At 34.2% G+C, this 15,615-nt stretch overlaps 1 protein-coding gene across 1 annotated transcript; it reads right to left on the bottom strand.

The window, feature by feature from the left end:
• Positions 1-5,862: 5,862 nt before the first annotated feature.
• Positions 5,863-7,724, bottom strand: RB195_012973 (uncharacterized protein; the record flags this gene model as incomplete). Its single annotated transcript, XM_064202589.1, has 2 exons — positions 5,863-5,993; positions 7,574-7,724. The coding sequence occupies 2 exons, from the start codon at positions 7,722-7,724 to the stop codon at positions 5,863-5,865; spliced, it is 282 nt and encodes a 93-aa protein (XP_064058470.1).
• Between the last annotated feature and the right edge of the window lie 7,891 nt (positions 7,725-15,615).

The raw sequence follows: 15,615 nt of genomic DNA, 5'->3' as shown, positions 1-15,615 counted from the left end.
AAAAAAAATTTAAATTGAAAATCAGATTTAAATAGAATAGAAAGCAAGCAGAAATCGCATTGTGTACTTTGACAATGATTCACCGAGAATAGGATTAAATTTAACACTGTGTCAATATTCAGTTATTCAGATTAAAAATCGTTGACATTGAAATCGTTTGAAACCTAACGATTCCAGAATTCCATTTCCAGGATTTTAAATTGTAAGTGTAAATTTGTTGGAAAAAAACCAGTAACGTAACAAAAAACAGTTTTTTTTCCGACAGTATAGCGCTAGTACTTTAATCTTTTTAATTTTTAAAATTTAACTATTAATTTTAAATGTTTTTAAAATTTAATTTTTAAGAGAAAAATATGAATTCCACTCATAATATTACGGGAGAATTTTGCGAATGGTTGCATTCTCAGAAAAAAAATCATCATTTTGACAAGAAAGGAGGTAATTTTAGGTGCACATTAATTTCTCATATTAATACTTACTCGAATTCAGATATGTATAGGAAAAAACCTTTAAGAAAATGAGAAACTATGCTTTAGGGTTGTTTTATTGTTAATTTCTCGCAAAAGATTGACTACCACTAGGAAAGGAGATGTTCTTAAGGGATTTGAATTTTTTCATCTTAAATCTTTTAGGAAAAGATAGATTTGGATCTAATTTTTTTGAATTTTTTCTTAGACGCATGATTTTCCTCGCCACGTATTACGTCATCCATATGAGAAACAATTTTCTCAATCGCTCTTCTTAACTTCAGAATAATGCCAGAAAATAATGAGATTTCAGTGGAAAAATCAAATTAATGAACCTTGAAAAGAACAACAATTTGAACCTTGAGGGAGGAAAAAATATTCAAATTATTAATTAATTGATTTGATTTTTGTTATTATACAATTAGTTTCAAAATATAAAAAAGGAAATATTATAGAATACAGGAAATAGTGGTAAGGAGTTTGCTATTTTCTTCATCTGACAGTATATAATAAAATTATTCCTGCAAGAGATTAATTTAAAGAAATAATAATTAATTATTAAAATTGATTAATTAAATATTAATTAATCAATTTTAAGAAACTTTCCAAGACTTCTTTCCATTCTAATTCAAGTTTTTCCTTTGTTTTTTTTTCTGGAAAAATCTGTGGTGTGACATATTTCTTATTTTCATTCAGGTTTCCGAAGAAAAACTTTCCATCAAAATGTTGAAGTCGTTAGGAGCAACATATTAATTCTTGTTTATTATTTATTCACTTACTATGGGTTCGGAATAAACAAGTAAATAAATAAATAGAGGTAACGCACAAAAATGTAACTTTATTTTTAAGGCTACTTGGTTTTTATATTTAGGAACTCGCAGAAGCTATAAAAATAGGAAAAATAAGGAAGACATGCAAGAGAATTTCCTCCGCCGTGCCGTGAAAATAAAATATCCAGAAAAAAATGTCATGAACGTCTGATGCGGTTAGATAAGAGCAAAATAGTCGGTGGACTAATCGAAACTGACGTATAAAGCGGATCCCTCCCCGAGAACCCGTCGCCTCAAATCATTACCACATGCTCATGCTATCGTAGCTTGGATAACGGCCACGTACGTACGTACGTTGAGCAGCGGATATTAAATTCAGAAAATTTCGCAAAGAAAAAGAGAAGAAAAATGGGAAATTTCCCCCCCCCCATCCTCGCAGGGTGGTATTATTGTTAAATTTTTTGCTGAAAAGAAAATGAATTCTATAAGATTTTCAGCGATCAAAAAAAGGTCCCACTGTGATTCCAACGAGCGATTCGATTAGTGCAGAAGGTTTGTACAGGTACGCGACAGGGGAAGTGCGACCTTATCACAGACCCATATAAATCAGAAAAAAAAGAGAAAAGAGCGCGATGGAAGATTGTAGAAAAGAAAAGTACGTTTTTATTCCTCGATCCGTGCGGATACAGAAGAGAAAACGACAAGAATATACATAGTGATAAGTGGATCTCACGGAAATCTCAATCGATCCTTCTTCTCTCACGAAAGCTGAAGCTTGGAGAGAGATCCGAGAGAGCACTAGGCACAGCGTCTGGAGAGCCAAACGGAGAACCGAGCGGAGCCGAGCCGACTCGAGCCGAGAGCGCCGAGAGTGCAAACAGTCACTCACCAACCGTTGCCAAAACCTCAGGATCAGGAGGATGAGGCACTCATCAGCACTGTTCGGCTGTTACTGCTGCTGGCGCTGCTGCTGGCGCTGGCGCTGCTGCTGCTCGACTCTCGAGAAGAAGAGAGGGGGGAAAAAAGCGGAGCCTCGCCGAGCACTCTTCGGCGCTCCGGTTCCTAGCGCCGCGATAAACGGCTAAATGGAAAAATGAAGCCGTGTAGCGTAGAATATGACGGCATCGGGCTGCTGTCGAATCCAGCCTGTCAAATCCGGAAATGGAAAAGTGTCTGTTTTTTTTCAAAACACAAAGCATCACGTGAACATCTAACAGAAACGCTGGCATACAAAGATTTGAGTTCCCTGATTTCAACTGGCGAGACTTTTCATCCTCAATTTAAGCTTTTTTTCTGGTTTCCTCCAGGATTACGGACTCAGGGAACCATAAAGATTAATAAACACATATTTTTCTATATGATAAGTCTATTACCCGAAGAAATACGCATACATTTAGAAGAAAGTAAAGTTTAGATTTTTGTTGAGGATACTGTAACTAGTTTACTAAACTTAATAAACAATCGAAAAACTTTTCGCAAAAAAAAAACGGGATTTTGTAGAACTTTTTAAAAGTTTTCTCTTAAGAATTAGAAGTTGGGAAATTTGTGGCTTCACCACGAAAAAAGGAGAAAAATCCATGGTGGAAAAAACTGTCTACGTAGGAACACGACGAGAAAGTTCTTTACCTCAACTAAATCTCTTTTGGACCACGTTAGAGGTACTGTAGCTTATTACAATTTCTCAGGACCCAATAAATCCCTATATCCTCCTAATAAATAAGTCCCTAAATAGAAGATAACAATTAATTTGGTACAAAATGTAATGCATAATAGATACGTAGAATATTTAATTGTTAATATTTCATACTAGAATTATTAATAATATTATTAAATATTCCAATAAATATTTGATTGAGAAATTGCATTGAGAACACAATTCTTCAACCAAATATTTATTTTTCTTGAAGATGAAAAATGTAAAAAAAGCAGGAAATCATTCAGAATTAGCTGAAACATCTTTCTTTAGCCCCCATTTGATGTGAAAACCAAAAGAGATATCGAATACGTTTATTTATGTGTAATATTTATAATTGTTCTAATTGTCATGTATAATTGTCACGTGATATTCATGATTGTTTATAACTGGTAGATGTATTTGTAATGTAATTTATTAGTTATTTGAATTAAAAATTTTGTTTAGATTTTTTAAATTAATTTTTTTTCAATTTATTTTTTAATTAGCAATTTTTTGTTTGCATTAATTGTTTATGTAACTTTAATAGTCTGTGGTATAGTTTACTACTACTACTACTACTACTACTACTACTAATAATAATAATAATAATAATAATAATAATAATAATAATAATAATAATAATAATAATAATAATAATAATAATAATAATAATAATAATAATAATAATAATACATTTATTATTGTTTGCTATGAAGCGCAAGTCATTTTAAGTAAATAATCAATAATTTAATAGGAACTACATAATTATAATAGGTGAAATAATTTTTGTAATGATTAAAAATTTGTAAAAAAAATAGCTGCAAACTTATTTTGGTTTAATGTACGTGCAGTAGAACTTTGGAAATCAGGAGAAAAAAGAAAATTAAGCTAATAAAGGAGCTAAAATATAAAAAACAAACCACTTTATAGTGGACAGAAATCTTATTCACTCTTGAGTGAAAAGAAACTGAGAGAAAAAAAAAGAAAATAGAAAGGATGAAAGAGAGAAAGACGACTTTAAATCAGATTAAAATCAAAAGAAGATTCATAAGGATAATGCGCCAGTACCAGAAAGAAAAAAATTAGAAAAAAAAAAGAAATTTGGCCAGAGATAAACTGCACCTGGTCAAACAAGGATCAAATGGCCGGGGAAAAAATCGCAGTCACCTCGGTGATGAGTGCAGAAAAAAGAAGGAATATTTCAACGCGAAGCGGCGCGTGTATTTCTTCCTTTTCCTTTTTTCCTTCCTTTTTTCCTTCTCCGAAATTCCTCGGAAATAAAATTTTCTAAAATTCTAAAAAAATTCCTTTTTTTTCCGAAATTCCTCGGAAAAAATTTCTAAAATTCTAAGAAAAATTCCTTTTTTTTCCGAAATTCCTCGGAATCCCGCAAAGAACTGGCCTCCGAGATCCGAGAAAAACCCCCTGAATCTGGCTGAACTTCGACTACAGCTACTCTAGCTACGCTGCACATCGTTTATGCTTTGCCCCGTCGCCCACGTAGTGTGTTCCATGCCATGGCTCTGCCGAAGTACATCCGCCCCCAAACAACTAGAGATCTCATTGCAAGGGGGGAAAAAACTTGCACCGACAAGTGATACCTATCCTGTCTGCTGGCTGCACTTCTTCAACAACGGTATCATTCACTAAAGCACTCGACGAAGTTTGATGGAGCAGAACGAAAAAAAAAACCGTTGGAGAGAAACACTGCGGCGAAAGGATTTGCCGAGGATTCGCTGAGGATTTCTGGATGAGTTCCTCGGGAATCGATGTGTTTTTTTGAGTATTTCTCTCGTCTGATCTGAACTTCTTCCGATTTTTCTCTTAGTTTTTTCAAATCCCGATGTCCAACGGTTTTTTTTTCTAACCAATGATATTTAACAGAGAATTCAACGAATAATTATAAATTATATATTTTTTCTAATCCCGATATCTAGCGGGGTCTTTTTTTCTAAGCAACGATATTCAACAGGGTATTTAAAGAATAATTATAAATTATTATTATTATCATTATTATTATTATTATTATTATATTATTATTATTATAAATTACTACTATTCATTGATTTATTATTATGAATTTTTACTACTATTAATTATTAATTTTATGAATAATCATTATTTTTATGAATATTCATAGTATTAATAACATTTTTTTCCATTTTCCCTGATTTTTTTTGCCAAACGATGATAATGTAAGGAATATTTAAAATATAAATATGAGAAAATGTAAGCATAAGTTAGGACATTATAATTTAAAACTAGATAAATTTCTAGAATAAGGATTATTAGATTTATTTAGATTCATCCTGAGTTAATTTAATTAAAATGCGTACTTTTATAGAATAATTGAGATCAAAGGAAGGGTAGAAGGACCGGAAGGAAAAACAAATTTCTAAAATTCTGAAAAAAATCTAAAATGAGAATTAAGGAGATTTTTGAGTGGTAAAGGAAAGAGATACGTTTTTTCTTCCTCAGAAAAAGTCTCAAGAGGAAACTTTTTGAATGACAAATTAAAGAAGAAAAAATGAATGTGAAAATTTTGGAGGTGCACGAAACACTATGAAAAAGTAATTGAAGTGGTTATTTAAAAAAAAATCATATCCGAGGGTAAAAGATGAGAGTTTTGTGGCTGAACGGGCATAAAGAAGGATTTTTTTTCTGCCTCAAGTCCTCTTTTGATCTCTCTGGACGCCTCGAGGAACTTGAGGAATATTTCAAAGCGGAATAATAAAACGACATATTTCAGCAAAATGATAAAGACAATAAAAAAGCATAAAAACACGTTCAAAACTAAACAATTCCCTGAAACCAGCGACGGGAACCCAATGTAGAGGAGGGAGAGATGTGGTAGAGTTTTGGTAGGTGCATCATCATCATTCAACAGGCTCGGTCGGCCCAACCCCCCTCAACCAACCCCCCGATTATGCAAACATTGCGCTACGAAGCATTACAGCGCTTCCCTGTCTACAATACTATGTTCTCCTGCCGATGCAAAAGAAGAAGAAGGAGGAGGAGGAGGAGGAGCAGCAGGAGCAGGAGGAGAAGGAGCTGGAAGAGCTCGAGGACCAACTCCAACTCCTTCAGTTTTCGTTTACATACGATAACACTTTTGTGCTTCCTTTGTGCTCTTTGAAGTATTTCTAAGCCTTTAATATTCTAAAATGAGAATTAAGGGAATTTTTCAGTGGTAAAGGAAAGAAATACATTTTTTATTCCTCGGAAAGAGTCTCGAGAAGAAAATTTCCGAATGTCAAATTAAAGAAAAGAAAAATCTCGTCGATTTCAAACTAAAGAGTTGAAAGAAGATGTTTGCATAAAAGTGATGCATCTCTGCAAATCACTTTGAGGAATCATTCAGGCTCCAAAGAACTTTTAACTTTGATTCTAAACCCAAGTATTCTTCAAAACCCTTCTCCTTCCTAAATATTAAATATAAATTGTAATTTAAATAGTAAAGAATTAATAATTGAATAAATATTAAATAGAAGATAAAATCCTAGAATATTGGAAAACAATCCGAGATATATTTTTGAGTAACATATGAGTAAACTCATTACAAAAAGATTTTACCTTCTATTCCCTCTAAAATCACTTTTATATGAATACACAAGAGATTCAAATAAAATTTACATTTCTCTTTTTTATATATCGTATTAGATTATTATATTTCTATCAATATTTCTTTAAAAATATTTCTCTCTGTGAACAAGCAAGGTTGAAAGATTTTTTTTCTGCTTTTCCTAAAGAATTTTTTTCTCCTAAAGGAATGACCCTGGTAAATGCACCATTTGTCGACTGAATGTGACGAAACTGAGAAAAAAAATTTAATTCCAATTTAAATAAGAAAGCAAGCAAAATAAAGTGGTAACCCTGGAATAAATTAAGAGTAGAATTATCTTTTAACGGATCCAGCTAACGAAAAAAAAAACGAGAAAATAAATGTTGTTGAGAAATGTTGTTTTCAATTAAAATTTATTAATTCTTTCATTATTCGAATTTTTATTATTATTTTAACTTATTTAATTCAGTGATGATCAAAATAAAGTTGTAGTGCAGTGATAAATTAGATAAAAAGTTATCTTTTATCGTATCCAACAATCTGAAAAAAAACTTGATAACCTAAATCTAGTAGATGTGAGAACTATACGTCTAAATATTCGACGATCGATGATCGAAGATTTGGTACCGAATAAAAATGGAGATTTTATATATTTTTTTTCTAATTGCATAGATACATATTGTAGGAAAAACTCCACAACATTCGGTTCAAAAAGGACTCTTCAGTGAGAAAATCCTCTCAAACACAGCATTACGCTCCCACGCATTTGGAAAAACTGCAACAGAAAAAAAAAACGATCCAGAACCAAGCATGTGCAGAGTATGGAAATCGCCATTGAAGCGAACGAATAGACTGTTTGTGATGCGCTATTTAATCCGGAAATAAAAAAAGACTCCATGGAAAGGGTGTCGATAAATCCCTACGGGACCTATAAAGGGCTCTATTTTCTCTACAACAACGTTTCTGGAACCGCTGAAAAGAAAATTATAGGCTATAACCTTGGGTGCTTCAAGGATTTTGATTTTTATTCACTACTATGGGATAGAAGCGCAGGAAATTGAACGCTGTGTACGTTTTCCGGATGAATGAGCATGCGTACCGCTAACGGCAGCGAAGGATAGGATAAGCTGAGCTGAGCGCTGAGCGCGGACCGCGACGATTTGGAGGACGACGGCGGCGGTGGTGGTGGCGGCGGTGAAGGCGGCGGTGGTGGTGGTGGCGGTGAGGGAACCTCTTGTGACGAGTGCCATCCGAATGACACAAACCCTCAGCAACTCACATTCGCAACAACCAGTTATCACACACAGATGCATACGTATACGCTCACACATACGTACGTAAGCAGACAGACACACACACACGCACGCATGTTGAGGTCACGAACAGAGAGAGACCGACAACGCGTACGGTACGGTACCGTCGAATACGTACCGATTAGCGGATAAACGGTCCGATTATATGTACCAGATTATCGGCGAGCTTTTCTAATGGTCACAATACGGCAGAGTGGTCAGAGTTTATCGGTAGGAAAAAAAACCGAGTTTATCAAAAAGTGAGGAAAGTTTGTCCTTTTTATATATTATTTTTTTCACGTTTTTTCTGTTTCTTTAAAATTTTTATTCCTCTCTAACTAATCTGCTCTGCATCGAAAAGATATGGAGCGCCTCTAATTGGTTTAGGAAGTATTCGTACTCGAAACAATCGTTTGATGTAAAGCTCTGCATTTAATAGCCTTGAAAATAGATTAAATTTAAATTTATCCTCTGGTTTTTAACTTCAAAATAATCACGCCTAAGTTAGGAAAAATCCGTGTGCTATAGAGGTCGAGTTTGCGTGTGCTTGCACTCATAAATAAACTCATGGCACCTCTATTTCTTCAGCAAATTTTGATCTAACAAAATTAAACGAAAATAATTACAGAAAAAATGAAATGAGCTTTTCGTGGTATGATGATATTCAAAAAATGCAAAAAAAAGCTGTAAAACTAAAATAACTTAATAACTAATGACTAATAAAATTCTATTTTTCTATTTCTAAATTTCTAACAAAATTGTAAACTAATGAAATTTTTCGAAATCTTTTTATTCGAAATAATGATAATAACGTATTCGATTCGTGACTAACTTGAACTCAATTTATTACTACTATTATTATTATCATTACTCAATTTTACTTATCTACTGAATTTCAGGATAAGAGCGTAAAGGATAACGTGTTTATATTGTTGATCGAGCCCTTTCGGATGCTCGAACGTGTTAGGATTCAATTTTGTGAACTGCTTAAGGTTTATCGACGCTCATACCTGTTCATATATCAGATTGTCCCACTAAAAAATAAAAATATAAAAAAAAATACGTGAGAAAATTCCGGGGCATTCCTTTTTCCTACGGTCCCCAACATTTTTAATACATAACAATCTGAGTCCAAAGACAAAACAATGTCAGCAATCTATCAGATCGATAGACAAAGGTTATTGAGTATTTAATATTATTCTTGAGTATTTGAATATATATTTGACATTATTATATGTATAATTATTCAATATATTATTATTAGTGTATTATTATTAACATATTATTTTTATTGAGTATTTGAATATACATATTTGATTTGGAATATCTTTGTGGAGAAAAATTAAAAATATCAGAAAAGTAGGAAAAAATTTATAAAACACTCTTACATATACCATACGTCTTAGTATATATATATCAGAAAAAAAATTTAAAGTAAAGTAAAAAAAAGGTTTATAAACTCAGTGTTTACCTAACGTATATCGTAAACAGAGTAGCTATGTAGCTATGCACTACGGCCAGCGCTCTAAAAAACCGCAAGAACGTGACTGCTACTGTTTTACATTAAATTAACTATAGAGAAATTTATTTGAAAAAATCAAGTGAAAATTTTCTTCACAAAAAGTAGAAGAGGACATGTTACCATTATTGATATTATTGATTAATTTAGGTGACCTATGCAATTTCTTTACTGTATGCTTTGCTATATAGTAACACTATATCTCAGTAATAAGGCTGCAACTACTGCGGTTACGTTCTCAGCACACTTTTACTGTGGTAGCGATCCTACGGTGGTTCCTATACGGTAATCGCTACTTAGACAGGAAATCCTAATCCATCATATTCTGGAAGTCTGCAGTGAGCTTCTGGATGTGATGCCTCAGCTGATCCTTGTGATAAACTCACTTTCAGAGGTATTTTTGAGATGAGCCTACATAGCTCCTCGAGGTGAGCTGACCTATTTTTTGAGGTGGTGAATGCTGAAAAAAGTAGAAAAAAAACCAGAGATTGGTTAGAACCATGCCACAGCCCCTGCATTCAACCCCAGTCTACCACCGGTTTACTCGGAACATTGTGGATCCGAGGCACGGTAGCCAACGGATCTCGTCTAAATCAATTGATTTCGAATATTACAACGGCGAAATCGTTTTTACTAAACTTGATGTACTTGATATGTTTACAAGAACATCGAACACATGATTTCGACGATAACTTCGGAAAGAAATGCGGTGGCGGCGACGGCGGCAAAGAAACGGCGTTTAATTCCCGGATTAGGAGAAATACTCAACAAAACTACAGGTTTTTCTTCAGATTTCAAGAATAATAGGGAGTATTTATAAAAAATTTCTTGTATTTTTTTTTACTTGGGACTGTCCATCTACCCGTCCTTACCGTGCCGAAGACGTGTTTGTCATGTGCGTGCGCATGCGTGCGTCACATTGCGCTGCTACTCACAGTAAATCTTACATGGACACGGGATACCAGCGGGATTAACATGGAAGAACCTCTCGGGAAAAGTGATCGCTGTGAAAATCTGCCAGGAGCGGATATTTTCCACCAGATTATTAATAGCGGATCGATCTCATTGATATTATCGACTGTAATATCGATCCGTCCCAGAAATTTCCCTTTTTAATTACATGAGATTTCCTCGCATGGATCCTGGCGCATAAAAAAGGATGATGACGAGAAAAAGGTGAAAGAAGGCTCATAGTCACTTCCTTATCCCTCTAAGCCGTGAACTTTCAAACGATCATTCTTCATAATTTCCTAATTTTTTAGAATATTTTCAAAAAATTTTCTTTATCCAGTTTTTCAACTTAATGGGTCCATTACTATTTATTATTATTATTTCTTAGCTCAAATATAGCTTGTAAAAATTGATTAGAGCCAGAAACTTTAAAAAAACGCACTGTTGTCAACGCGTTGAAGGAAAACCTAATTAAAACTATCGTAAAGTCGCCGGAAAAAGACGATTTAAAAAAAATTTCAATTTAAAGTAAGTGACCTCTATCGATCTACACCACATGTTGCACTTTTACACAGCAAAGTTATTGGTTTTTAATGATTTCCCCTCGGGCACAATTCATACGGTTCCAGGGAAACGCTTGCAAAGGAATCGAATTTCTTGTAGTTCCAAATTTTTGCACTTCCCAAATAGAATTCTTCCTAACCATCCAGCAATTGGATTTCAATTGACATTATTTACTTAGAGGTGTCCCGGCGCTGGAAGGAGAAAATCTTCACAACCCGATCCTCATAGAAATCCTGAAAAATTGTATGAAAGTGAAAAGAAAAGAAAAAAAAGTTTATTTCTATGAAATTATGTGGTACTAAGCACCAAATTCAATTTTAGACCTCTCCAAATTACTTTTAAGAGCTCTTTCAGAGGAAAAAAGATTAAAAAAAGATACTTCTGATATTCGAAAGAGGAAGTTGCAAGGGATTCTCAGTATCTCAAAAAGAGAGGAATTAAAAGCAAAAATTTCCTTTGGACATAAATTACCACTAAATAAATGCAAAAAGTGAGGTTTTTTTCAATATCAGAAGGGAAATCTTATCCTCAACCTTTACGGATCCCATAAAAGGAAGATTAAAAAAAGGAAAAAGAACCTGAAATTCTAGGTCTCAACAAAATGAAAACATGCAATATCCAAGCCGATTTCCTTCAAAGAAAAAAAACAATGATTCTTGAGGTGATCAGTAGCTGATTGCCAAGAGAATGGATATTCCTTCGGCCGCTCTGCGGTCATCCGAACGGACATAAGGACCAGCAACTTTGTGATGCCCGTTTAATTTAGATTAAAATTAAAAAAATAATAAAAATAAAATAATAAATGATAAATAATAATGGTAATAAAATTAATAATAATAATAATAATAATAAAATTTAAATTTAATCAATTTAAAAGAAAACTCCACTTGAATGTTGCCCTAATTCGGCACAAAACTTTACTTTTTCCTGTTTTTGATATTTTTCATTCTTTTTAAAGTCACCGCTGCATGCCAGTGTCAGTGTCATACACAGACACACATACCTCTATCACCCATTTCTATCTTTTTTAATAAATACAAAAAAAAGTGAATATAATGAAATGTCCATCCCATATGTTTTCAAAATGAAACGCTTCGTCGCAAATGTTTGTTTACCGGCTATATTTCAGATGTGGATATCTATAGCTCAGTCCACGGCTTGGTTTCTTTTTAATATACGCCACTGCTACCAGAAATAATTTGTTTATATTTACCAGAAATTATATAATCCAGTAATAATAGTAGAATTTAACGAGATTTCCTCCCTAAACACTATAAAGATTTAAGCGGAGCGCTATTCCCGGGGATTGACGGATATTTTGCGTCCAATAAAGACGTGGATGTTAATCACGGAGGAATCGCGCGAATTGCAGCGGACGCGTTGCGGTCGTTCGGAGCGACATAAGTGTCGCAGACTATAGACGGTCAACCAGCAAAGTAGCTTAAAGTTCTCTTAATGTTACTTCTTAATTATTCCCTTGGTAATCGATATACAGAGATTTTTTAAACAATATTTCCCGTATGTGCAGCTTACGGTTGAAAACAGATGCACGATTTGTAATCGTGTTGTAGAAGGAGTTGATAATTCTCTTAATTATTATTCATTCCTATTGACTTTCTTCGACTTTATCAACGACGTTTTTAAAATTAGAGACATTCTTAGATGCAACCCTATTAATTCACTACAAAGTAACTGAAAAAAGAAATCGATCAGAAAAAAAAATCAAGACCTAAAAAGTGACTAGTTTCAAGAAAAGTAGTGCTTTTTCTTAGGAATTAAAGAACAATTTGTAGAGGTCCTGACAATTTTAGTGCTCGCACATGATCAAAATCAAATCAATCGAAAATATTGGATTTATGGTCAGCCTTTCCAAATTTCCCTGATTCCAAAAAAACAAGGAGCGATGAAAAGCATGAAGTTGGTAGTTTTTCTATCCAACGAAACGCCACTTTGCACCTTCCGTCCACCAGTTTCGTGAACAGGATCGTAGCTTAGCTTTCTTTACTAGAATATACGTATTACGAACAATACTTGAGTTATACGGATATATTACAGGAAAACTTTTTTAATGTATATTTTATAGTTTTCTTATAATATTAATTAACTTACACGGATATTTTATACAATTAATTTTTCCATATATTTTATTAGGGGCGCGTGTAGTGTAGCGGTTAGAGGTTCCGCTTCCTGCACGATCGGTCGAATATTTTATACCGCTTCTGGGCAGGATTAATTTTTCGACATGGCTAGCCACCGCAAGTCATTGTATAGGCCAGACACACGTTCGTAAACCTCAAACGATTCTGAATTGAAGTGAACGTGGGGGCGCATCCCAAGCGGATTGATTAACGCCGGAAACTTTGTCCTTTATCCTTTGTAATTTATTTTCTTCTCTTATAAGAACAATAAGCCGATTATCCTTCGGCCAGGAAACATTTCAAGGGTGTAAACTGGTGCTTCGTTACGTGTTAAAAAGTTCGCTCCTCACAATGGATGTGACTGAGTGTAAACGACCTTAACTGGCTTCTTCCCTCTTCCCTCTTCGTGAATTCAAACACGACTGAGGACTTTTTTCTCAAATAAAAGTCATCATTCCAGAAAATACGGAGATTTATCGACAGAACTTTCCCGGATTTATGTGTTAGTCCTAACAACTAACTGATGTAGCTATAATATGATCCAATAATTCATGTCTTGTGGTCTGTTATTATTGTCAACAGGTAGCAAAACTCGTGAGAAAACGTGTCGCGACCGCTCGCATGACACTCAACCAGAGGGTTCGCTGAAAAAAAAGTAGTTCTCTCGATCCTCCGCGGTACAAAGCAATCTTCAATCATCTCCTTGTTTTCATCTGATGTTATAAATGAATTTTTTTTCATAAAAGATAGAATACCTTCAAAAAAAACTCTAGGTATCCGAAATAAAGTCCGGAAAATTGCTGAAATAAACAACGACACAGCAGGAAAACGTTGCCGTAGAAGCTTTCGGATAAAATATTTGATTGTGGCTCAGAAGAAAAGCGGAAAACATGGTAGTCGTAAGATTTTGACGCCTCAAAAATCCCAAAAAAAACAGAGTGTGGACGATGAGCGGCAGGCTAGATTTAAGCGATGAAAAAAATTTGTCGCTAAATTTCAAAAAAAAAGTAGAGACTGTAGAGTTTCAGTCTCGAGACGTTAGTTTTGAAATTTAAAGAAAAAAAAACAAAGAAATTAAGGAAGCAACAAAAAATGGTATTTTTACGCAAAACATGCATGCATGCAAACATTTACGCCTCCTCGCCTGAAATTTCCAGGGTTAAAATGTCCTGACAGTGGGTGTCACGTGGACGAAACAGATGTTCTAAGGATTTTCTGCCTTTCTAAGGATTAACATCTAAGGACTTTTGATCATCTAAGGATTTTTGTCCTACTGAAATAGAAAAGGAAGAGGAAAAAACAGGTTTTTGTGTGTAGCCGAGGAAAAAGCATGAAACAATACGTTGCCGGTGGGAACAGCGGGGACATTCAGGCTTAGAGCGAGACGAGCGAGATGGCACCATCAATCCTATGTCACCTTTTGATTACTAGTAAACAACACGAAATCTGTTGCGATGTCGACGTTGATTTTTGACACATGGACACATAGAAATTGCTTGGAAAACAGGCAAGAAAAAACGTTACGAGGATCAGCTATGAGGAACCAGAAAGTGATCGATGAGGAACGTATCGATGAAGACTTTCGGATAAAGGAGGAACTTGATCCAGCAACTGGACTCAGCTCAGGTAGTGAAGAAAATTAAAGAAAAATACGAGAGAAAGAAAGAAAGAAAGAAAGAAAGAAAGAAAAAGGTTCCTCCCGAGAATCCATCATTCTTTCAAAAGAAACGGTGTGAATGGAGGAAAATTGAGGAATTGATTGGTTTTTTTTTCTTTCTCTCTCTCTCCTTTTCCCCAAAATAAGAAAGAAAACTGAGATAAGGAACGATAAGGGGAGTTGATGCGTACCGCCACTTATCCATGCATAAATGGGTAGAAATAATTTCAGGATATGGCCAGGAGAGCATGGAAGACGTATGGGCGAATAAAGAATAGAAACAAATGTGCTGTGCTCATCTATGAATGCCGAAGAAGAAACGATTCTAAGCAGATTAACTGAGAAAATAGAAGGAGGAACAAAGAACAAACTGACTCCGAGAATGAAAAGATGAACGAATGAACGAATGAGTAAGTCAGTCAGTGAATGATGTATTCGTTGGGAGGAGCATATGGATAAACATAGATGAATGGATGAACGATGAGATTTTGAAAAAGTCCTCTACACAAAATCTGAAAACAGAGAAAACAAGAAGAAACAAGATTTACTTTCATCTTTTCATCAATTTCCCTTGATTTACATCCCGAAAACGCGCGTTACCCTTCTTTCTTTCACGAAGAATTTTGATCCTTGAAGCTACTTGAGCAATTCAACACAAAGAAATGCGTCACACAGTTTCTAATCAAAAACAATCATCGTTTTCAAAAAAAAAAAACGGATTTATAAACATATAGGGTTTTCATTTTTTATACAAATTCTCTAATTTTTCTGACACCGATTTTCTACAAAAAAAAATGTTTTGTCTTTTTTTCTCTGAAAAAACTGTAGGACAAATATGTAAAACATATAGGATCTTCATTTTCTATATTCTATATAAATTTTCCAATTTTCCTAACACAGATTTTTTTTACAAAAAAACATTTTGTCTTTTTTTGTCTCCGAAAAAAAAACTATTGCACAAATATGCATGTTCTATTAGTACTAGCGATTTTTCACGAGGATCGTCATAATCGCTGATAT

Source organism: Necator americanus, chromosome V (assembly GCF_031761385.1).
Source record: "Necator americanus strain Aroian chromosome V, whole genome shotgun sequence".
NCBI classification, from domain to species: domain Eukaryota; kingdom Metazoa; phylum Nematoda; class Chromadorea; order Rhabditida; family Ancylostomatidae; genus Necator; species Necator americanus.
Note: the sequence above shows the minus strand (reverse complement) of the source record. Positions and strands in the feature narration are given on the sequence as shown.